At 48.3% G+C, this 21,443-nt stretch overlaps 3 protein-coding genes across 3 annotated transcripts in view; 1 reads left to right on the top strand and 2 right to left on the bottom strand.

Moving 5' to 3' along the window:
* The window catches only part of OBSCN (obscurin, cytoskeletal calmodulin and titin-interacting RhoGEF), a 214,003-nt gene extending 203,559 nt beyond the window's left edge, over nt 1-10,444 (top strand). Inside the window, 7 exon segments of the mRNA XM_019471183.1 lie at nt 562-732; nt 2,036-2,156; nt 2,831-3,070; nt 3,734-3,957; nt 4,424-4,499; nt 4,984-5,133; nt 7,308-10,444. Coding sequence (XP_019326728.1) covers nt 562-732; nt 2,036-2,156; nt 2,831-3,070; nt 3,734-3,957; nt 4,424-4,499; nt 4,984-5,133; nt 7,308-7,485 — 1,160 coding nt within the window. The 3' untranslated portion in view covers nt 7,486-10,444.
* Nucleotides 10,445-13,207: 2,763 nt separating this feature from the next.
* LOC103896167 (5-beta-cholestane-3-alpha,7-alpha-diol 12-alpha-hydroxylase) lies at nt 13,208-14,755 on the bottom strand. Its single transcript, XM_009275950.2, has one exon. The coding sequence runs from the start codon at nt 14,738-14,740 to the stop codon at nt 13,208-13,210; it is 1,533 nt and encodes a 510-aa protein (XP_009274225.1). The 5' UTR covers nt 14,741-14,755.
* A 1,132-nt stretch (nt 14,756-15,887) lies between these two features.
* The window catches only part of ACKR2 (atypical chemokine receptor 2), a 6,954-nt gene continuing 1,398 nt past the window's right edge, over nt 15,888-21,443 (bottom strand). The window contains exons 2-5 of the mRNA XM_009275980.1: nt 20,921-21,144; nt 20,027-20,172; nt 19,647-19,704; nt 15,888-18,095 (exon numbers count right to left, since the gene is read on the bottom strand). Of these exons, the coding sequence (XP_009274255.1) occupies nt 16,978-18,095; nt 19,647-19,704; nt 20,027-20,172; nt 20,921-21,144 (1,546 nt within the window). The 3' untranslated portion in view covers nt 15,888-16,977. The remainder of the gene's footprint in view (nt 18,096-19,646; nt 19,705-20,026; nt 20,173-20,920; nt 21,145-21,443) is intronic.

Raw genomic sequence — 21,443 nt, 5'->3', positions numbered from 1 at the left:
TCTATCTAGTCTAAATCTACCCCCCTTTAGTTTAAAGCCATTCCCCCTTGTCCTGTCGCAACAGGCCCTGCTAAAAAGTTTGCCCCCATCTTTTTCATAAGCCCCCTTGAAGTACTGACAGGCTGCAAGAAGGTCTCCCCAAAGCCTTCTCTTCTCTAGGCTGAACAACCCCAACTCTCTCAGCCTTTCTACAGAGGAGAGGTGTTCCATCCTCCTGAGCATTTTCGTGACCCTCCTCTGGACCCGCTCCAACAGGTCCATGTCTTTCTTATGCTGAGGGCTCCAGAGCTGGACGCAGCACTGCAGGTGGGGTCTCACCAGAGCAGAGCAGAGGGGCAGCTTTGGCACATGTACAGCGAGCAGCACCATGCACAAAAGTTGGCCATAGCAAGTCAGTTTTTCCTTCACTCTATGAGATTCCACTGTTTCCCCATATTCCCAGCACATAAGTAAAGTTGATGGAAAAAACCCAAAAACAACAAAACCCCAAAACTCAAAAAACACCCCGGTGTGACCATCTTAAATGAGTCCTCATCTCTTTTCTGTCTTTCCTTGGTTAAGATGGGGAGTGGGTGACTCTTGCTTCTGACATCGCTGACTGCTGCTACTATGCCAAAAATCTCTCCAAGGGGTTTATCTACTGCTTCAGGATAGCCTGCACCAGTAAAGCCGGAATGGGCCCTTACAGCGACCCGTCTGCCAAAGTGGAAATCACTGGGAAGGATCAAATAGGTAAGATCAAATGCCAGGAAAGCATTGTGGTTTTCCTGCATCAAAACGATTGCACCCTTTTGGATGCGGGTCCAGAAGTCAAGAGCAAGTGAATCAAGGCCAATTCCACTTGGCTCAGGGTGGTTTAGGGCTTCCTCCTCTTTGGCTTTCTTATTTAAAAGTAAATTATTTTCTAGTTCTGGACACGGTTAGGGGAATATGTGTAAATATATAACAAATGAATAATAAAATAATAACACTACGTAAATATAAATGATATGTAAACATATATAAAAATATAATAATAAAATAAAAATCTGGAAACTGTAGATTACCCACTGAAGACACTCAGTTTTTGATGTGAGATCATGAGGAAACAGGTCTGGGACAATGGATGTGTTACTGGAGGCATTCATCTATTGGTATAGATCTGCCACTGGTGAAAGCCCTGGACCTGCTCTTCGTTATGGACTCAGTCCTAAGTTCAGTCGTTAATTTATGTGTTCTGGTGTTTGCTACTGGGAATTATTGCCCTACTGTGGTGCATTTTTCAGCTGTATTTTGTCTCTGAAGTAAAGAAAGCTCGATTTACTATTTTTTTTTCATCTGTTTGAATACTTTGTACTATTCACATGTTTTTAAAATTAAGAAATCCATAACCCCACGGCAAACACGTCCTTGTAGCAAAGGAAGTATCCTGTCTGCCAAGAAGTGGAAGGATGGTCTAACTGGAATTTCCTCCCAGTGGAGAGGATCATTCTGTAAAAATCAGTTCACAGAGATATTTTTAACTCACCTTAAATCCTCTGCTTTCCCTTGGCCCAGGATTCATTAACGTATCTCAATGTGCACCGCATTTCCAAGCAGATGTTTTAATGTGTCAAGGGATGCTTTAATATTTCAGGGAGCACTCGGACACAACCACATGCCAGAACCAGAGCAACAAGTTTCAGCTGCCGCCCTGAAATATCCAACTAAAAGAAGTTTCTAATTCTTTGTCAGTGTCTTACCATGCCCTGATGACTTGTTATGTGAGAAGACGAGAACCAGTGGCTGAGACGTTTGATATCATAGGACACAACATACAATCCACCTCATAGTCTGGGGTGGTCACACCAGGGAATTACTGGGTGGGCAGTCTAGAATCTGTTGCATTCGAATAGCATTGGGTGCCACAGCTGGGAGACAACCTGCAGACTTGTCTGGAGAAAGCTCTGGTGTCGCCTTTATCGTTGTTCTTAGATAGCGGAGGGTGGCTCAGAGAGGCTCCAGTTTCCAGACAGAGGTGTTTTCCCATGTAATCCCTGTCACTTTCTCTCTGCAGAGCTTCGTGCTGCAATGCAGAACTTCCCATCAGCTGCTACTGAAGAAGAGAGCGAAATAATCGCACCATCCGAGCCTTTCCCAACCTACCAGACCTACGCCTTCCAAATGGAGATCAAAAGGTAATGAAACCAACTGAGCGCTCAACCAGCCAGAGGGCAATGCCGCATGTGGCTGGAATTTAGAAAAGTCACTTTTATAAATGCACTGCTCACCTAGTGTCACGGTGTTTTGTTGAAAACACCTCCACAGCAATACATATAAACCTGAGATCATTGGCTGAGTGATCTTCATCTTGGTTTGGTAGGATTCAGGTGTGGATTTTCTGGGAGAGCAAAAGGGTCTGTGCCGGGCACCAGGACAGCCCCTCAGTATATTGTGAAGTGAGCCCAGGGCTAACAAAGGCTCCTCTCCTTGCTGCATCAACCTTTGCAGCTACCAGTTTCAGACACGGGGTTGGGATTCAACGTTCTCTGCCTAGAAGATAGGCACCAGCTTCTGTTGCCAACAGAAAGAGGCAGCTGCCTGCAGGGGGTAGTTATCTTGCTCAAGACATGATGAGCCACCTTCTCTCTCTCTCCAAAGGAGTTAAGCTCTCACTCCTGCAATTTAAAGTGACTGTACAATTTAGAGACACAGGAGGATGTGCAAACTGTGACAATAGATGCAATAACTCAACGTTGGGCATGGATGAAAAACACAGCATGGGATCCTGGTGGTTTTAAAGAACAGAAGGTCCTGGCTCTTCCAGGAGTAGCAGAGAAGCTTAACTTGCCTTTGTGTTCCTTTGTACCAGGGGGCGTTTCAGCATCGTCCGACAGTGCAGGGAAAAAGTAAGCGGCAAGACTTTAGCTGCTAAAATTATCCCTTACTGGCAAGAGGACAAGCAGACTGTGCTCCTCGAGTACCAAGTCCTGAGGAAGCTTCACCACACAAACATAGCTCAGCTGAAGGGAGCCTACGTCAGCCCACGGCACTTAGTGTTGATCCAGGAGATGTGCGTGGGACCAGAGCTACTCCACTCTTTGGCATTACGGTAATAACAAGTGGAGGGAAGGGATTTCCAGTCAGGGCTGGTGTAGGGCTCAAAACACCTATTGCTTTCCCCTGACAAACTGGATCATCTCTCTCCATCTCTTCCAGTGTGCTGTCGTCGCACACGGGATTTGTAATGCATTTGTTCTGCAACTTCTTGCGACATAAAAAAATTACTTAAGTTCCCTACAAGGTTGGGGTAGGGACAATTCAGGGCCACCCAGTTGAGATGTTGAAGGCAGTTTACAGTAGTTGATATGAAACCCCCTCTCCCATAACAAGGAGATTACTGTGGTTCAGGAAGCCTCATTTCTTCTGCACATTGTTTCTCACAATGGCAGAAAATGGATCTGCTGAAATCCGCTGACTAAAGGAGAGAGAATGGAGGGCATTAAATCTGCATTTTGATTTCTGCACAACCACTGCTTTCTCTGACGTGCAGCTCTACAACCTCCTGAACCTCTTGCATCTGTCAACCTGACCCACAGTCTGGACCAGCCTCTCCATATACAATAGATTTGCTAAATGAGTAGAGTTGTTTCTTCTCGATTCTCAAGGGCCTCATGGGATTAGACATCCAGGGGAGGATGATAGTGGGTGTAGAATGGTGCCCTTGGGCATGCAGATAGGACGCCTCTGGTTTCTATCCCCTTTCTTCTACCAGGACATCGTACTCAGAAGTGGAGGTTCGAGATTACCTGTGGCAGATCCTCAGTGCCATTGAGTATCTCCACACACACAGCATCCTGCACTTGGATCTCAGATCTGAAAACATGATCGTCACCGAGCCCAACCTGCTGAAACTCCTGGATTTTGGCAATGCACAGTTCTACACACAAGACAAAGTCATTACCATGGACAAGTGCACAGACTATGTTGAAACCATGGGTGAGTACAGAGTTCAGTCACAGCAACCTTGGCCTTGTATGCAATCTGTGGTAGACAGACAGACAGACAGACAGAGCCATTGGTCAAAGCAGCAGTTGGCCCCAGCAAGCAAATTCTCCCAGGTGCTGCCCTCCAGCAACAGTGTGAGTTTGCAGGAGCAGCTAGTGGTGACAGCCGACCCACCTGCAGACCACAGAGGACAAAGCCAGAGGTCACAGCCAACACCGCTCTGGCTGGCATCCATGTGTCCAGAGCTCAGGGGTATAGTATTACTGCCATGTGGCCTGATGTTCTCAAGGTTTCATTGCAGTCATCACCCACGATGTCTTACCTCAGTCAGCTCCCTGTACTAGGAGCTTTTTCTTCTTCACTCTTGGGAAGGTTGCAAAGCATGAAAGTACCCACTGTTTTTGTGCTGGTCTCTGCATTGGAGGGGAGCTTGGCTCACACCAATTTGCTTTTCTAGCTCCAGAACTGCTGACAGAGCAAGGAGCCCTCCCGCAGACTGATATATGGTCCATCGGGATCACAGCCTTCATCATGTAAGTCAGTCTGCCTTTCCTTACCCTATGAGCAGCTTTAAAAGTGCAATTTCATAGTCATCAAGCAGGGGAGATGCACTGACTCAGAGAGTTAACCTCAGTTGTGCCCCCTCTCCTTGGCAATGCCGCAGAAGTCTGTGTGATGGAGAGTACGGAGCTGGCTGCACTGTGCAAGGACGCCCAGTCCCAGCGATGTCTCCAAGTAGACTAAGGCTGTTTTACAACAAAGCAGCTGCTGGTGTTTCTCACTCAGCCTCATCTGAAAAGCCTCAACTTTAACAAGAAAATTCAAATTACGCCAGGTGAAAAACAGCCAAAGTCAGGAAACCCACAGAAGAACAGTGGCCTTTCGGATTTTGTTTTCCCATATGATGTTTCTGTGCATCATCATGACCCTCCTCTCACTGCTGGGTGCAAAGTCCTAGGAGAAGGAGTATCTTAAGTGATGCCTTTCATGCTGATCAATTCTCTTCTTTTGGGGCAGGTTGAGTGCCAACTACCCCGTCAGCTCTGACGTAGCCTGCGAGTTTCTGAGAACGACCAGGAAGGGGAAAGTGAAGCTCACGCGGTGCTACGCGGGTCTCTCCGGGGGAGCAGTGTCCTTTCTCCAGAGCACGCTGTGTGCAAATCCCTGGTAAGATGGTGTCTGCGCTCCCAACAGCACAGTTGGTGCAGATCCTGATAGAATTAAATCTGGCCAGGGACGTCCAGGGCAACAAGAAAAGATTCCATAGGTAGGTCGGGGATAAAAGGAAGACGAGGGAAAATGTGGGCCCTCTCCGGAGTGAAACAGGAGACCTGGTTACCCGGGACACAGAGAAGGTGGAGGAACTCAATGACTTTTTTGCCTCAGTCTTTACCAGCGATTGCCTCAGTCTTTACCAGCGAGTGCTTAAGCCTTTGTTGAAGACACTCTGGAAGCCAAAACTCTTCTTGAAAGCTGGCTAGGGGCATGCATAAAAGCACTTAATAGTAGCAGAGAGATTGTCTGTAGCCTTTTCAGAAGTCAGGAAGAGGGACTCAGTCTCAAGTACCTCTTGGTCAAGATCCTTTTTGCTGTCTTAGCTTTGAAAGTGATATTAAAATTATTCTGACTTTTTGTAACAGAGGCTTCATGACTAACTACATATCAAAAAAATTATTTTTTTTAAAAGTTCATATAGCAGAAAAGTAAATGAACTATATGTTCAAATCTGATGTCCCACCATTCATTAAAAATCCATTTTATTTTTTGCTGGTGAAGTTTTGCCCAACGGTAACAGTACTGAATCTTAAAATGATGATAAATTTGATTTTATCACTTACTTTATAACAATGCCTCGAATATATGTTACCTTAAAAGGATAAAGTGATCTTCAAACACCAAATTGTTTGTCATTTCTCAGGAGGGCAGGGTGGAGTTTCCTGTTTCAAAACGGACGCTGGCTATATGGGTGGTGCAGTTATGTATTGAGATTTAGTGCGTATTTATCAGAAGAAATTGGGTTTCATTCATCAGCTGTTAATTTACTTGCCCTCCTGGTGTCATGTGTTACCAGTGAGCCTTAGGAAGGCCCTGTGTTCGATCTAGTCTGTGTAAGTCTGTATCTTTCAGCGTGCTGAAATTCCGAGGTATAGAACAGGAAAAATGACCAGTTTAGAGAGAAGTGTGGGTTTTTTTGTTCCTAGATTTATCATACCAATATTTATCATCTCTTGCCTTGTTATTTTTTTAAATTAATCTCTCATCTGTGAGAGATGGAAAAGAAAGAGGAATATGCTGGCCCACCTTAGGGTCGATGTTCGTATTATTTTGTCAGACCATAAGGAAACTGTATATTCTGCAGGAAAGCTTATTTCTGCAGAACTCTAAAAATAAAATGAACCATGCTTCGTGCAGGGTGACAGCCTTGTCTGAAGCAAGTGTAGGGCAAGCAGATTGTGGGCATACTCTGTTGCATCCTGACCTATGCTATCCTTGCCATTCTTGTCAGTGGTCCTGTGCATTGCTTGTGTGATGTCAATAAACAGGAGAGGACAGAGTCTTAAACAAGGATTTCATAAATCTTGCATAGAAAGAGGGCTTTTCCACAGTGCTTCTAAGCAACGAAGTGCTTCGGTATTTTTCTGGTCATGTAGCTCTGGTGTGCAAGTTCAAAAAATGTTCCGGTACTGTGGTGAAACCCAGGTTGGGTGACAGCAGCAAATGTTTGGAATTTACTGCCATGCAGGCTGACTGTTTATTTTAATAGGTAGCTTGGCTTTTCCAAGGTTGTTGTAGGGGGGAATCCAAATTAAAGCCCTAATTCATGAGAACATCAATGATTAGAACAATAAAGCAGGTTCCCGAACAGAATATGCAGAACAGCAGTTCTAACTGGGTTGAGGGTCAGTAGGTACTGGCACTTATAAAAGGGCAGGGCCTGTTGCGACAGGACAAGGGGGAATGGCCTAAAGGCTAAAGGGGGTAGATTTAGACTAGATAGAAGGAAGCAATTCTGAGGGTGGTGAAGCACTGGCACAGGTTGCCCAGAGAGGTGGTGGCTGGCACAGGTTTCCCAGAGAGGTGGTGGCTGCCCCACCCCCGGGAAAATTCCAGGTCAGGTTGGACGGGGCTCTGACGTACTACAACCTGATGTAGTTGTAGTTGAAGATGTTGCTGCCCAGGGCAGGGGGGTTGGACTAGATGACCTTTAGAGGTCCCTTCCAACCCAAACTATTCTATGATTCTATGATCCTTGCTATTGTCCCTTCTTTCTCTCCATTTGCAAGGAGCCTCCTCACCCTGCACGGATCCCCAACTGACCTTCTCACCTTTGTCTGTCCTAGGGGAAGGCCGTCAGCCTCGGAGTGCCTTCAGAACCCATGGCTCCAGGAGACAGGTTTGGACAACAGGCAGCAAGCACTGGTTACCTTCCCTACCACCAAACTGAGGAATTTCCTCACCGAACGGGAAAAGAAAAGGGGCCTGCTGTGCTCCAAGTATGGCCTCATGATTGCACAGTGACGTGGATGTAACGACAGACATGAATTGTCTCCCTCTCCCCTTCTGTACTTAGTGTTTGGTACCAAAGAGTCCTGCCAAGTTGCTGTGCATCAGCTGAGCTGGGGTAACTGCTCCCCGTGAATGCGATTTAGCATAACTGAGCAAATTAATGCACATTACGTGCATTGCCACAAGGTAAGAACAGAAATATAGACCTAACATGGCCCAGCTGACTAGCAGTAACTTGACAGTATGTGTGTCACTTGGCTGCACGCTTCCTGGGATAAGCAGGAGAGATTTGCGTAGCCATTTCTGAATGGGACTAGCTACCAGCCCCAAGCAGCTTTGCAAATCCTTCCCTGAGGCCAGAAAGACTCCATGCGTGCAAATGCTGGGCACTGACTTCTGCCCCTGGCCCCAGGACGTGATAACCAGACGTGCTTTCAGATGTTACTGCACTGCTCGTCCCACAGTGACCACCGCAGCAAGGTCTGAGTGACTGGTGGGTTTCTCACCTGCTTCCAATCCGAAAGAATTCAATGACCAGTTATGATGGGAAAAAAAAAGTGAAGCACTTTTTTGGGGCTGATGTTAGACAACAATGTATCTTCAGGCTTTGGATGTAGAGATCTAACTGGATAAAGCCCTGAGCAGACCTGGCCTGAGTCGATAGCTGACCCCGCTTTGAGCAGAAGGTTGGTCTACAGACCTCCTGAGCTCCTTCCCAACCTGACTTGTCCTGTGATCCCACGTCTTTGCCAAGTGCCAGACACAAGGCTGGAGTGGTGGGACTCTGCTAGCATCCATCAGCAGCCAGGCTCAGCACGTCGCTTACCTGGCCAAGTTCTCCACCATCCCCATGGGGCCTGACCTGAGATTAAACACGGGGCTAGAGGAGAGCTCTTCTAGCTCTGGAGCAACAAAAGCCTGCAGAGGGAGGAGGTATATGTGTTACGTGTGTGACAGTGGTACCACCAAGGAGATTTTTAACCAGGGCTTTTCATACTCTGTGAGGAAACTCACAAGAAACAAGAAGAGCCAGTCTCCGTGAAAGCAGCCTTGTAGCTCAACCCTGTAGCACGAGGTGTGTACAGGGAGGGCAACAGCAATGGGGCTTTCCAGTAACTGATAAGTTGCACATCTTCCTCATCCCACTCCTGCAAGAGGTCATAGCTTGAACAGAGCTACTGTTCCCCCTGGGGCCCAAGCTGACACTCCATATGCTGCTCCACCTGGGTGGCCCGGCTCCTGATCTCTTAGAGCCCAGCCTGCTGCTCAATGAGCTGTGTGGCTCCATGGAAGTTCACCAGCTCTCCATGGGCACCTGCGCTGTCGTGTCTGCAGAGCTGGCCGAGCTCCTCAAAGGTTTCAAGGTTTGAAAACACCACAGAACTTGTTTTTTGGAGCACGTATTTGAAGTCTCCTGTCAGACCTAAATGACAGACTCACCCATCACATAGGATCTTACAGTAACCCCTCACCTGCCTGACTGCATCTGCATCAATTCTCTTAAAAATGTGTTAAAAACCAAACAAATAGAAACAACTCTTGGAGAAACCAAGCTGTGACTTGGTGTATGGGCACCTCTGGGAAAGATGTCCCCCGTGGCCAGGATGCCGGCACATGGAGCATTTAGTTGTATGGCTTTCCTCGCAAGCGGGGCTAAAACGGGCTTGTGCAGAAAGCCTTTTCTGAGCACATCTAAGGCTGTCAGGCAGTGGTGTGAGCGGTTCATTGCAGCCTTGCTTTGCTCCCCATCAAAAATGCTCCCCCATCTTTCCTGGCTTCATTGCGTGTGGATCACTGCATCCTGCCTGCCACAGGGTATTTCGGCATACGCCGTCACTTGCTGGGAATAACTTGGCCGCCGGACAGTAAAGGCAGCAAACACAATAGCGAGCATGACCTCGTTACATGCAGATGTTGTACCACCGAGAGACTTTGCCACTTTGAGGCCTGGCTGTTCTTCTCTGGGGAGTGCATCTACCAGGAGACATGGCAGCAGTGTCACCGGCAAATGCTGCGTGTTTTAATCCTTAAAAAAAATCCTGAACTTCCATGTTCCTCTTTCTCCTCCAAAATCTGCTTTCCTTTGCAATGGATGGTGTTAGCTGTGTCATTGCTTTGTACTTATAACCTCAGCGTTCCTTTGAGTTTCTCTGAAGTGAATGATGTATCTATTGGTGCTGTTGAGTTTCTTCAATTTTCCTTACAAGCAGCAGCAAGCGGAGGCTTTCTCAGAGCCGTATCTGGCTGTGTTTAGAGGAACGAGGACAGGAAAACAGTCCCTAATGCATTACAGTTTAACACTAGAAGTGATGCTCTTTAGCCAGGGGTGGTCTTTTCCAACACATTTAACCGGTATTGTTCCAATCTGAAGTGTGCAGCATCATGACTCCATCCCTCGCGTGGTGTGCAGAGTAGGAACTGTAACAGAGCAGAGAAGCTTTCACTGTGCTGTGGAGAGCAGACACGGACTCAATAGACTGCAAAGCTTTGAACGTCAAAGTAATAATGTCTTCACTATGCACTACAGAAGAGAAAACCAAGATTTAGGGCCAGACTCCATGCTCAGTTCTCTTGGGGGATAGAGGAGTTATACGAGACAGACACTGCCATGAGGTCTGCTGCCCAATAAGCTTTTCAGGACCCTGGATTCCTTCCCATTTAACTTCTTTTACAAATCCAGTAAGGTTTCCGTTGGCACAGGCTAGTTCTTTACTCTTGCTGGTACACTTTGGGATGGAAAGCTCAGTGCCAGGGGACAACCCATCTAAGCATAAATCTTAATTGCAGATTAACTCATTTGGAGCTTTCACACTCTTCCATATATGACTCTAAGTGATGATTTTTTTATTTTATTTTATTTTTTGCTTCTCACAACTGCATGCATTTGAGCATGTCTGAAGTCTTTTATAGACTCAATACCGTTCAGTTAAATAAACCATTCTGACAAGGAAGTAAAGCCAGATGTTTCTGCTGAATCACTGTCATTGTCCTTATTTTTATATCCCTTTCCCAAGCCCAGTCCACGTTTGTGCAGCACCCATCCCTCACCCCTAAACCCTGACCTGGGGTCCCTACAAGTGGTAACACCAAATATACACTGTGCATTAGCAGTGAACAACCTTCATGCAAACCACCCACACAAAAAAATCCTCTTGCTAGAGCCTTGGAGTGAGGACATCACTTGGCCTCTGGATGTCACTGCGGCTCTGACCTGCCCAGCTATCCCAAGGCATTCCTGGGCATGGTTTGGAGCTTGCAAAGATCAAACCATTGGCCAGAATGTGGGAAGAGCTCCAGCTTAATTCTTGGTAGCAGAGCAAAGAAATGAAATCACACATGACAAAAAAGAGGTGAGAGCCGTAGAGGGAGCATGGAAGTCGTGAAAAGGTGCTGGAATTGTTAATGGGAATATTAACTGTCACAGTCAAGCCTCGTGCAGTTACAGGTACTTTTTGTTTTCCTTGGTTCTGCCACAGCTGCTTGATAGTTTCTGCCTGAATTTCCACCACCGCAAGGTCTGGGCTAATGCTCAGTCTGGCAATACGGGACAGTTTGCCCTCACCATGCAGTTACAACATAACCCTGTCCTTTGTAGAGCAAAGCAGAATCTGGCTTTGATGTTTGGACACACATGAAAATGTTTGAGTTTCATTCCTTGGTCATACATAATCTCCAAAGTCCAAGGTTAGCGTCAGCGTTAAAAATCAATCCACTGTCCTCTGCACAGATAAGGCTGTGATTTAACTTCTGTAAGGACTGATGTTGTCAGAGCCCTAATTATTGAAGGAAAAAAAAGCAAAGCAGAGCTTTAGGGCAAAGTTTTATCCTGCATTGGATCCAGTGGATAAAACAGAGATGTTTGGGGGCTCATAAGGTCACAGTGGCTGTAACCCGTAAGGGTTTGAGGTTGTTTTCTCATACCCCACTTTGGTTTTCTAGCCCCTTCCCATCACCCCATCCCATTCCTTAAAGCCTCCTTGGGCCTTTGCAGAGGATGGGGTTTAAATTTGGAGGGGGGGGTGGCACTTTCCAATAGGCATTTTCTGAGAACACCATTGGCCCATGGGGCTCGAGGGGAGGGTGGAGGACCATCAAGACGCTAGGAGCTCACCCCCCACCAAGGGTCAGGCACTGCACCCCAGCCAGCCATCCCCTCGCAGGAGGGCAGACCTGTTCCCAGCCAGCAGGCAGAGTCCAAAATTTCTGGGCTTGTGCAATGATTTGGGTTAAAGCAGGGAGCTGGTTTGGTGCTGCGGGGGATCCTGGCTCAGCTGTACGTACCCACACTCCAGCTGTGTTACAGTCGGTGGGATGAATCCAGACACACACACACACACACACAGAGCTTTTTTTATCCCCAGAAACTGCACACAAGACACAGGGCTTGAAGGCACAACCTCCTGCAGCCCTGGAAAGGCAGGTGACCACATGCATTCCTAACTCGCAGAGATACATGAAAATGGTACTGTAGGTTATTAGTGACATTTGCAACTCCCTTCTCCTCTCACTGACGTGGTAAATGAGATCGGCAAGATCCGTCCGCTTCCTAAACGTGAAACGGGAAGGAGCTGTCGGTATGTCCTTGGTGGTATGTACATCCCACCTCTGCTCCCTTTGGGGATCTCATCAGATACAAGAAGGAGACTATAGACAAGACAATTTGAAAACCCCGAGGAAATTCTTAGGTCTCTGGCGAGGATATTTGTCGTTCCCCGACCTTTCAGGGGTTTACTACAAGCTGATGCCATCCTGCCAATGATACTTCATGTGGAAAATAAAAGTGTCGGTAAGGAGCTATCAACAAAATAACGCGGTCCCAATGCTGGCGTGCAGCCGGGCTCACCCCCAGGCTCCCAGGCCACTTCACTTATTTGCCGGCTCATCTGGCCTGATCTTTGCTTGCACACCCGCTCGCACACTAGTGCCAGCTGCCGGCACCACGGACACACGGGCCCTCTGACTCACGGTCTTGCATTTAAGGAAAGGAATTTAATAAGACAATAGGACAGACTGTGCTGATCAGGTGCAGGGTGTGACTAGACAAGTGTATGGACCAGCTGTCTATTTACACACAACCAGCCCTTTACACGTCTATTTTCCACCCCAAATCACCTAAATCCCTCCTTTTTCCCACCTTTGGTTCCTCCCCTAAACATCCCACCATAAATCCCGTGCAATCCCAAAATGCTCTTCCCCTGCACGCCATAAGATGTCCCCCCTCCCTTGACAGCAATCCCCCTTAGTCCAGATGGTGATCCGGAGAGCTGCTCCCAATGACGCATCTCGACGGGTCTCACACCAGGACTGTGGGGCTGATGGCTCCGCTGGGACAGTCCTGGGAGGGACCTGGACAAAATACTCATTCCTTGGAAGTCCTTAATTTGGGTTCCCACCTGCCAATAAGCCCCTGTGCTCCTCTGGGCTTGTGCAGATGGGCTTTTGATGGGCTGATGGCCCCGTGATGGGGCTGGGAGTAGCTTGGCAGGGTACTATTTGTGTCTCTGTGCTCCTTTGTGGGTGTGCAGATGAGCTTTTATCACATAACCCACCACCACAATAACCGGAGACACAGAGCAGCGATACATGTGAAGGAGGTAAAGAGAAAAGCCATGATAACAATTAAGCAAACAAGATCATATCAGTGTTGGCGCTGCACGGATCTAATAACCATGGGATCATGCAATGTATTTCACAGATAACACCAGAATAAACAACGCAACAAGGACTACCCAAATCAAAAGCGTGGCCGGTATCTGAACTGAACGTCGCGAACAGGCTGCATCGTCCCAAATCCCCAGCGGCTGGTGTCTATTGCTGGGATCTCCTCTTCTCTGTTGACCAGCTCCAGGTCATAGTGACTCAGCATCAAGAACACAAACAGTTTAATTTCAGCGGCAGCAAAGAACCGCCCGGGACAGATGGATACCCCTGCCCCCCAGGGCATGTTGAAGTATTTCAGCCTCTTCCCATTTTTGTAGAAATCTTTCCTGGTGCCATCTGGGTTTACGAAGCGGTTGTATTTAAATTCGTGAGGCTCGGGGTGAATTTCTGGGTTCATCTGCACAGAGATGTGCGGGAACAGAGCCACCCTGTCTCCTTTGCGGAGACTGTACTCTGTCCCGCTGCTCGTCTTAAGTCTGGTGTCCTGGAGGACAGCTCTGACCAGTATGGGGGCTGCAACCAGCCTCAGGGTCTCCTCCAGAGCACTGTCCAGAAGAGGAGTCTGGTTTAACATGTCCCTAGTGATGTTAATTGGTGGGCTCCCTGGCTTCGCTTCCTGACCGTTCTCCTTTGAGACTTTATCTACCTCATCCTTCACAGCCTTCATAGCTTCTGGATGTTTCATTAGATACAAGAGGAGCCAGAAGGCAGTTGGGCCCGTATTGCCTTGGGATGCCCAGAGGAGCATAAACATGAAACGATCCCGCATGTACTCAGGGACACCGTTTTCTGCCAGAAGCTGGTCTTGATCACTTATCCACCCACTGATATTGTCCTTCTGCCAGCTCTTCTTCACGGACAGCATGCTCCAGAAAAGCCTCTTCAGCCGTTCAGCTTCTACTTTGTCCTTGGGAGGCAACACAGCATAGGCCAGGCGAGGGAAGAGGCGGTCATACTTCCGAAACTCGTGGAACACCTGGTTGGAGTGGATGCGATCTTGCTCATTAGCTTTCTCCTTGTTATCTGCCCCTTGGTGTGGCTCACTGCCATACAGAGCCAGGTACCCGGCTCTGAAGACGATGTTGTAGCAGTAGTGGAAGAGGCTATCCTCTTGCCACACTCGCTTCTCCTCTCCTGAGCTCAGATTGAAAAGCATCAGCTTCTGAAAGTTCTCCATGGTGGCTTGTGTCATGACAGTGAGTCCGTCTCCCATCAGGTGCTTTGTGCTCGATGCATGAATTATGCTATGGTTGGCTTCGATGGGCTTGTAGCCAAAAACCTGCCAGACCAGTTTAGATGCAAAGGTCCTAAAGTCTAGTTTAGATCGTGATTCCTTCACGATGGCTCCAAAGCAGAAGGGGTCCATCACGAAGGTGAAGTAATAGCCTCCGATCAGCACCGTGAAAATATCCCCGTGTTTTCTCTGCATCCTTTTTAGAAACGCTGAACTGTCCTTTCTGAAATCCAGTGTGTAACCCAGCCAGGGAATGGTACCTTTGTCCAGAGGCGGCTCATCAGGTCTCCGTCTCCGAAACGTGCCCAGGAGGTAGAGCCCACCCAGCAGCGACGCTATCAAGGTACAGAGGAGAATCACCCAGAGCGCCATGAGAGCTCTGCGACCGTCCAGGAGCTTGGACTAGAGCTAGGCTGGGGCAGGAACGTGCTTTTTATTCCCATCCAGTGGCTGATATGCAGGCGCACAGCTGACAACCTCTGTCCCCATTGGCAGCAAGTGTTTGCCTTTCCCCCGTGGAACGCTCCAGTGTGTACTTCTCCCTTGATGAACAGAGATTTTAAGGTGGAAGGTACGTTGTAATCAAGTTGGAGGTAACGGGCTGCTGTGTCAGGCGGATGGGTTTTGGCGTGTGCTCTGCAGCAGCTCAAGCAAATTCCCTTTTCTAGGCTGCATGGAGCCCAGTTTTTGAAAAAAAAAAAAGAGGGTTCAGAGAATTTCACTCAGTAATTTCTGCCTTTAAGATCAGGCTATGGACACGTGCTGCAGGCTGAAAAAATGAGAGGAAGAGTGGATGTTGGAAATGCTACTGGAAATTTGCTCAGGACCAAGGGAAGGGGGTTACAGCTGAGCTAATTTGGTCTCAAAAGGCAAGAGAAGGAAAGGTCTCCAACATCTTGATGTTCTCCAACGCACAGTGCCCCATAAGTGCTTTGCCAACGAACAGTACAAGCACTGCTAACCCGTACGAGGGCAAAGCAAAGCAGGTCTGCTCCCCCCGTGAGCAATGAGGGTTTGAATCAGTTGCATTTGCTTTGCACCAGATGAGTCCGGAGTCTACAAATGGCCAAGCCCACCTCCCGGCTGGAGAGCAGCGGCACCCAGATGGACGACAGCACTTTCTTCTCTGCCGATGCATGCACACCCGATGCTCGGCAGCTCCAAATCAGTTGTGTCCCCTCCAGCCAGCGGAGCACGTCCAACCCTCTGCCCTCCTGCTCCCGCCCCTGTACCCGGCAGTTTTACCCATTTTCCCTTCTGCTTCTCGATCTCTCCTGCTCTCCCCTTCCACATTCCCTCCCAGTGACCTGACCCGTGGAGTGAAGGCCACATCATAACATCAGCTAAATATTTATTCTGGCTTACGCTGCTTACTGCTTACGCTGTAGCAATGTCGGCAAGAAAAATAACAGCAGTGAAAACACCCTTCCAGATCAACTCAAAGCCCTTCTTGGTCCAGTAACCTTGTCTAGCAATAAAATTAAGGCAATTAGTGTTTTCTTTTAAATTATTAATTTTATTTGTACAATTCTAGGCAACTCCCATGCTCAATAGGTTTCCAGGCTGGAAAGGGCCCATTTAAGTTTCAAGAGTATTTGGGGTGAATGGTACTTTTAAATAAAGGTCAGCAAACTAATAACTTTAAAGCTACACTGGGTAATAAGGATTGGCTAACAGCTATCCGTGCTCTTCTGTTGAAGGCCATGCTCCCCCTCTGTGGTACTGCAAAGCCAATATTTATGTTAAAGATGGTATCCATGGATCTTTTTTATCTTGTCAAAACGGATCGTTGGGAAGGCAAATACCTCCACCACTGTTCTGCTGAGCCCATTATTTTCTCTTTCTCACTGGTTGTTACTGGTTTGAACTTTTTTGCTGACCGAACTGATCTCAGCTCAGTTGATGATCGAACTGATCTCTAACCAATGATCTGTCCCTCGGAAAGACACAGTTTCCTGCTCAGCAGACGTGAGTGTGGCACAGCTCATCATAACGGAGAAACCCACCGCTGGTCAGACAACCCAGTTTAAAGGTGCCTAATTCCTCCCGTTGTCTCTCCTGGTAGACACAGAGATGAGCCCAGTTGAAGACATCTACCTGGCAGATGGCAAAAGCCAGGAGAAGCAAAGCCACCCCCCACGCTGGGCTTCTGGCCATCTGTGTCTGGCCTGATGGATGAGCGTGGCAAATCCATTCCCCAGCCCACACCACGAGCTGGAGGAATAACGGGATCACTCTCCTCCATCAGACCCTTTGGGATCTATGGGGGAGAAGTTCTGCACAAGTTTCAGTTTGCGTTTTTAAGGGCACAACGTCTGAATAAGCTGCTCCTTCCTCCACTAATGCCTCCCATACTCCAGACAGGAGCTGGGCTTCTTCCACAAGCATAAACCCAGGGCAATCCTTTTATAATAATTCCAGTTATAACAGAAACGAATCTTGTGTACTTTTCCAATCCCAACGTGGAAAATCCTCATCTCGATGCTGGCGGTAGGATGAAATATCTGGTTACGCAGTGCTGTGGGCTCACAGCAACTCCATTGCGTGGCCAGGACCAGTAAAATACAGCATAGAGGGCATACACATAATGCAAATAATGTAAATATTTATCATGCGTTTGTGATACTCAACATTTCTATCTCAGCTGCGTATCTGCTGCAAGACTGGCTTGTCTCTGAAGGCTGCATGTCAAAGAAAGCGCTTCTCCTGAAAATGGCCCGGGGGATCTTCCATAAATATAACCTGAATCGTTTTTTCACAAAAGCATAGAGCAAGGGGTTGAGACAGCAGTGGACAAAGGACAAACTCTCTGTGATCTGCATGGCATAGTCCAATTGCCTACTGCTTTCACAGGTCCTGATCACACCAACATCTTGCAGGGAGTGAAGGATGAGGACAATGTTGTAAGGGGACCACAGGACAAAGAAGACACCCACCAGAGTAAAGACTAAGCAGAGTGCTCTCCTTGAGCCAGGCATCCGAGACATGGTGAGGACACACGCTATGCGGGAATAGCAGAACACCATGAAGAGGAAGGGAAAAAGGAAACCCAGGATGTTTTGAATGACCCGGAAGACAACTTTCCAAAATAAGTGTTTCTGGCCATAATCATGGGCACACATGATGGTTTTGTTGTGGATTTGCCTTGTGCTGGTGAAGAGGCCATCAGGAATGGAGAGAAGTATGGAAAGGACCCATACCACCACCAAGACAAAGATGGACTTCCTCCGTGTCATGGAGCTGCGAGGAGAGCAAGCATGAACTATCTGCAGATACATGTCCAGACTCATGCAGCTCACAAAAAAGATACCACTGTAGAAATTCATAGTGTACATGGCATTTAAGGCCGGGCACAATATGTCCCAGGTCACCCACTGAGCAATGTGCAGAGCCCAAAAAGGAAGGGTTAGTAGCAAGAAGAAGTCTGAAACCACCAGGTTCAGCAGATACACCTCGGTCATCTTCTTTTTCTTCTTGATGTACATAATGAGGACAATAAACAGGAGGACATTCCCGGCCAACCCAACCAGGAAGACCACGGTGTAAAAAGATGGCAAGAATACTCTGCTAAAGGAGAGTACCTCTTCTTTTGTGCAGGGGCCATGCTGCATGTAATCCTCCTCGTCCAAGTACTCGTACGGGTAGTCGCTCGAATTGGCAGCATCCAGCAAGGTGGCAGTGGTGGTTGCTGTTGCCACCTTTGAAGTTGCGTTTGACAAGTGGCTGCCTAGGAACAAAAGACAAGTGAAGGGGATCAAAATGTTGTTCCAATCCACTCAAGAAAGACAAATATCACACCGTGGAGGGTTTTCCTCTAGTTCGTAGGTTTAAATTTCTGCCACCTTCTGATAAGTATTTTGTGTCCCGCACTCTTTGGCCTTTGCCTACAGCATGGGGACAGCTGTCTACACATACATATAAAAAACCCATCATTCTGGTTTCCTTACTCTGACACATTAAAACTTGAAAGTAAATGAGCACGGCCTCCTCTGACATAACTCACCACTTCCTCCTGACACCACTGCAAGCTTTGAGGAAGTTTCTGCTCTAAATTATGGGAAATCCACCACCAAACCTCGCTGTGAGCTGCTTTAGATTCACCCAGGTCGCTACTGAGAAAGCGGCACCTCAGTTCTCGGTGAAGCAGAACCTGCCACCAGCACCTTTATGTTGATGGGGCTGCTCCCAGCCTACTGCTCCTGGTAGGACACTGACCCCTCTCCGTGCCAACTCGAGGACACAAAGCCATGGATTCTTGTAAAAGATATTAGTAAGTGGAAAATACAGAAACATAGAATCATAGGATGGTTTGGGTTCGAAGGGACCTTAAAGATCACCTAGTTCCAACCCCCCTGCCATGGGCAGGGACACCTTCCACTAGACCAGGTTGCTCAAAGCCTCATCCACGGTAAGGACACGTAGGTACCAGAATCAACTCCTGAATCCAGGTTAGAGGTAGAGGTTAGATTTAGCTGGAAGGATGTTGCTGGAGTCGATCCTGCGTGAGGTGAAGCATGGGTTGAAACCCTGCTGACCAAGGAGGGCAAGGGCTGTGTGGACTGCAGGCTGGCGTCAGTGTTTAGACAGCTGCAGCCCAGATTTCAGGAAACGGTGACTGATTTGGAGAGCTTCCTATTTCTGGAGTCTGATTTTCAGAATAAAAACCCCACACAAGAACACTATGGGGGTTTCATCTTCCAAAAGCCACCCAAACTGGGCAACGGCCATCGCTGAAGAGCCCATCGCCTGTGGTGGAAGATGGGATCTGCCTGAACCACCTCCCGTCAGTGCCATGAAGGTTAATGTGAGTTTTAAAAACCAAGACTAATCTCCAGGCTCTGACAGCAAACCAGGGCTGTCACAGGGAAGAACAGCGCAAATACTCCTCCAGCCCTAAAACACACCGGTTTTCAGCCATGGCCAAAGCTGCCCACCATCCCCCCCCCGGGACTCATTTTTCCAGCAATCCCAAAACAGGCATGGTTGTGTAGTTCCCTGCTTCAGCCACTCTTGACTTGCTCTCCCCAAGGACCTGTTTCTCCCATAGCCCAAGAGACCTGCAATGAAGCTGTTTGTCCCTGGTTGTGCTACACATCCCGAGGAGGACATACCCCACGGTGGTTCTGCACCTTCTAGGGACGGCTCCCTCCCCACAAACACCCCGGGAAAGGGGAGCCCCTGCACCCCAAGCGGGTTAAGCAAAGCACTCAAGGCTTGGAGCGGGGTGCTGAGGATGCCTGTGGGTGTGCAGCCGTAAGGGGTGAAGCTGTGGACGTACCTGTTGCGGTCCCGTGTCTAAAATTGCTTAAATATCCATTCCAGGCAATTCCAGGTGGCTGAAAAGAAAAGAAAATCTGGTTTGAGCTGGATTGAAATGTTTTCTTGCTGTCTCGCAGTTCTTTCGTGAGTGCTGTGGGACACTTCAGACAGAGCAGCTGCGGAGAGCAGAGGTCTGCCACGGAAGAGTGCCAGAAAAAGACTTTTCTGGGAATGAGCGGGTTTTTTTCTGTTTCATGTTTTGGAAGAAATTCATCCATAGCCATATGCAGTTCTGACTGTATGCCTTCAAGAGAAAATGAAAGCTGCCCACCCTTCTGATCGCAGCAATACCCAGCAAGACGCCTAAACACCTCCCCCACACACACCCTCTGCACTCACATCAGGATGAGCCATCCCCAAAATTTCCATTTCTGGGTCTCTTCCAGCCCACCGAGATGCCTTTTCTCCCTCTGCCACGTCTTCCCTCCTCCGTATCACGCTGGCAGTGACGTTCACATCCCCATCCCATAGCTCGTAGCGGAGAACTAACGGATGCAACATGGGCTGAGCCCAGAAATTAATCCTAAGTCTGCCGGAACTTCAGCGCTTACGAGCTGGCTAACTTTCAAGAAGCAAAGAGAACCTCTCCAGGTTTCTCACGCAGCTTTGTCTACAAGCAAGAAGCAGAAAATGCACTTACAGGAGCTTCTTCTCCACCGCAGGCAGTTCCCATCCTGCCAGAGGCTTGAATCAGGCTTTTAGGAACGTCTTTTGCTTGTGTAAGAGCGTGGGCAGGAAACGTGAGCTCAGTGTGACCTCCCTGGTTTTGTTTTGCCTTTCCTGGTGTTGATCAGCGGGTGACAGCACTGGAGGAATCATCTCCGCGCCGTGTCCCTCCACAACATCTACAACTGGCGCCTGCACCCAGAGCTGGGCTTTGGCATCTGAGGTACCCATCAGGACCGCAGTGCCTCCTGCCACAGGTGCTGTGGGGACCCAGCACCCCTCCTTGAGAAATACGACCTGCTCTTGTATAGCTCAAGTCAGGCACCATGCTAGGGACAGCCAGAGCTGCTGGGACCGAGGACCTGCGTCAGCACCACGTGAAGATTGCTGGTGGGTCACGTTGTCCTGATTTCGGTAGGGATAGAGTTGCTGCCCCTGGAGGGCAGCACCTGGGAGAATTTGCTTGCTGGGGCCAACTGCTGCTTTGACCAATGGCTCTGTCTGTCTGTCTGTCTGTCACAGATTGCATACAAGGCCAAGGTTGCTGTGACTGAACTCTGTACTCACCCATGGTTTCAACATAGTCTGTGCACTTGTCCATGGTAATGACTTTGTCTTGTGTGTAGAACTGTGCATTGCCAAAATCCAGGAGTTTCAGCAGGTTGGGCTCGGTGACGATCATGTTTTCAGATCTGAGATCCAAGTGCAGGATGCTGTGTGTGTGGAGATACTCAATGGCACTGAGGATCTGCCACAGGTAATCTCGAACCTCCACTTCTGAGTACGATGTCCTGGTAGAAGAAAGGGGATAGAAACCAGAGGTGTCCTATCTGCATGCCCAAGGGCACCATTCTTGTCCTGGTTTCGGCAGGGATAGAGTTAATTTCCTTCCTAGTAGCTGGTACAGTGCTGTGTTTTGGATTTAGGATGAGAACAAAGTTGATAACACGCCGATGTTTTAGTTGTTGCTAGGTAATGCTTACACGAGCCAAGGACTTTTTAGTTTTCCATGCTCTACCGACTGAGCAGGCTGGAGGTGCACAAGAAGCTGGGAGGGGGCACGGCCAGGACAGCTGACCCCAACTGGCCA

Source organism: Aptenodytes forsteri, unplaced genomic scaffold, assembly GCF_000699145.1.
Source record: "Aptenodytes forsteri isolate BGI_AS27 unplaced genomic scaffold, ASM69914v1 Scaffold80, whole genome shotgun sequence".
NCBI lineage: Eukaryota > Metazoa > Chordata > Aves > Sphenisciformes > Spheniscidae > Aptenodytes > Aptenodytes forsteri.
Note: the sequence above shows the minus strand (reverse complement) of the source record. Positions and strands in the feature narration are given on the sequence as shown.

Bases quoted from the DNA above. Each gene is read 5' to 3' on its own strand.
- LOC103896167 (XM_009275950.2), bottom strand. From the start codon at position 14,740: ATGGCGCTCTGGGTGATTCTCCTCTGTACCTTGATAGCGTCGCTGCTG.